Consider the following 2,355-nt stretch of genomic DNA (forward strand, 5'->3'; position numbering starts at 1 on the left):
AATTTTGTTAACACTTTATTGTAATTATGGCTTTCAGATAATCATGTCATCATGGTGCAACGCATGATCGGTTCACAGCAACTCGGCACAGGTGGCTCTTCTGGTTACCATTATTTGCGTTCCACATTGAGGTAATTGAAATTGAGGTCACATTACTCTTTTATCACATACTAAATATGTGTAGTATGTAGTTAGTAATGCATTGTCTTTTTCTTTATTTCATGTAGTGATCGATATAAAGTGTTTTTGGATCTATTCAATCTGTCAACTTTTCTTATTCCACGCGAAGCTATTCCTCCACTAGATGTATCCATGCGCAAAGAATTGATCAATTGATTTTGAGCTAGCTATATACATACATAACTATTACTTAGATAACGCAGTGCTTTATTTAGAATTTAGTTCAGTGAATAAGGAGAATAAATAAATAATATTTCCACCATACTGACGAAATGAATCTGAGTAACTGCTGAACTAGAGGATACTTACTTTGTTTTGATGAGCATGACCTGAAATGAATGTCTTAACTATCGCTCTAACTAAACTGATCATGATATACCAGGATCAGTAAGCTTTTTCGCCAACGAATTCACGATTGACGGAGCGATCGTCTCTCGGTACCTTCCCATAGTTCCCGCTTTTCCTATGTAGACTAGAATTGATACTGATTCTGATATTGCAGAATACTACTTAGGATGCTGGATAGCGAATCAATTAGTTCGGAAGGGTGTCACTTAAATGGTTTGCCCGAAGAAGTACCTCTTTTGGGCCAGACGGGTTTTATGTGAGCTTAGTGAGTGCTGAACGGAAACTAAAACTTCTCCAACTGCAAAGAATTTCTGGTTCAGCTTCCCTAGACTTAAATCGTGTTTTGTACAATAAATTCCACTGAATTAGTATCCGAGTTTGATAAGCAGACATAAACTCGACTAATACACATTGAACGCAAACCGAGGCAAGGGCTGTAGATGAACCAATAATTGACATAAATATTTGAAGTATTCGGCCTTATTGCGTAAGTCGTAAACTAGGCTAAATTGTACGACTCGACAACATCGGCATCATCGGTAATTTTAAACGGTTAACGGCCAATTTGAGATCTTCCGAGCCTATCGGAGGTTTAAACTTTACCAAAAAATCTTGCAAACCAGTCATAGTTATTCTAGTAACTGTGCATAGCTATGACGATATTTACTGGAGGAGAGTTTATGAAGATGTCAATGGCATAGACATTAGTACTAGATAATGAGCCAAGCTGAACATAGAATATATAAGAGCGCGTTGAGAAAGCAATGATATACACCGTGGTTGGTAGGCCTATTTTGTTCTCCAATATCCAACGGACACCTTGTCGTTTTCAGACAACAACGTTACGTCCAGCACCTCCTCCCATCCAGTGAACCGAAGTGTGCTCTGGAAGATAAACTACTTATTTAGTCAGGTGTATAATATAAAGTGTTGTAAGAGCTCAACCCGTTCATTTACCGTGGTGATACCTTAGACTAGATGGGGTTCTGCACCAAGATTTCGCTGAGTTCTGTTGGCGAAATGTCCCTATCCTTGCGTCATATGGGTCGATACCAGAAGTATGCTAGGCGGCCGCGCAGTCTCCATCTGCAGTAGTTTTGTATCTGGTTTGCTGGCATTAAAGTAAAGGAAAGCATATATACTCTTCTATTTATCTACCTCGCTCATGCAAAAAAATTTATAGTTGAATATATCGAAACTCATTACCGTCCTGTTCTTAACCCAAGGCTTATACATTTTTCTGATATCTCTGTGGAGAACAGATAAGTTATCTGCAGCGTATTTTTTGAGTGATTGAGATTGATTTGGGCAACTTCTAGTCTTGAGATCGGGGTCGTCGGTCAGCTTCACTCGCATTAGAAGCTCGCTAGCTCCATCAACCCCTGAATCTTCTTCTATGGCGCTATTCTACTAATAAAAACTGCATTCTCAGCGTTCGTATGCCGAACCGGGTGCTATATTAAGCCTTTGCTAAGACGTCTAGGAATTAGACACAGATATAAAGAAAAATGTGCTTATTTGAGCGCCTCCTGGGCTCTTCTACCTTGATAAGCTTTCATTCTTTGATCGTCTTCTACACCGCTGGTTAAAAATTAGAAAATAGAGAAACTGTAGATTATTTCAAGCTGAAGTTGCTGCAATAATGAGGCTGTTGAAAGGGCTCATATGACTGTCAGGTCCAAAGGCACGTCTCACAATTTCTGCGGACATTGTAAAGACCGGGAAAAGTTAGAACCCGTTAGGTGATTCCTTAGCGAAAGCGATTTAGATTTCAGTGGAGCAATTTCCTCAATTATCTGCACGTTTTGTGCACCGTATCAATGCAGG

At 39.4% G+C, this 2,355-nt stretch overlaps 1 protein-coding gene across 1 annotated transcript in view; it reads left to right on the forward strand.

Annotated features, from left to right (window-relative positions):
- The window catches only part of LOC118734595 (tryptophan 2,3-dioxygenase), a 5,631-nt gene extending 5,186 nt beyond the window's left edge, over nt 1–445 (forward strand). Inside the window, exons 6-7 of the mRNA XM_036464303.1 lie at nt 38–131; nt 228–445. Coding sequence (XP_036320196.1) covers nt 38–131; nt 228–336 — 203 coding nt within the window. The 3' untranslated portion in view covers nt 337–445. The remainder of the gene's footprint in view (nt 1–37; nt 132–227) is intronic.
- Nucleotides 446–2,355: the final 1,910 nt, after the last annotated feature.

Source organism: Rhagoletis pomonella, unplaced genomic scaffold, assembly GCF_013731165.1.
Source record: "Rhagoletis pomonella isolate Grant_MI unplaced genomic scaffold, Rhpom_1.0 Rhpom_scaffold_00002, whole genome shotgun sequence".
Classification (NCBI taxonomy): domain Eukaryota; kingdom Metazoa; phylum Arthropoda; class Insecta; order Diptera; family Tephritidae; genus Rhagoletis; species Rhagoletis pomonella.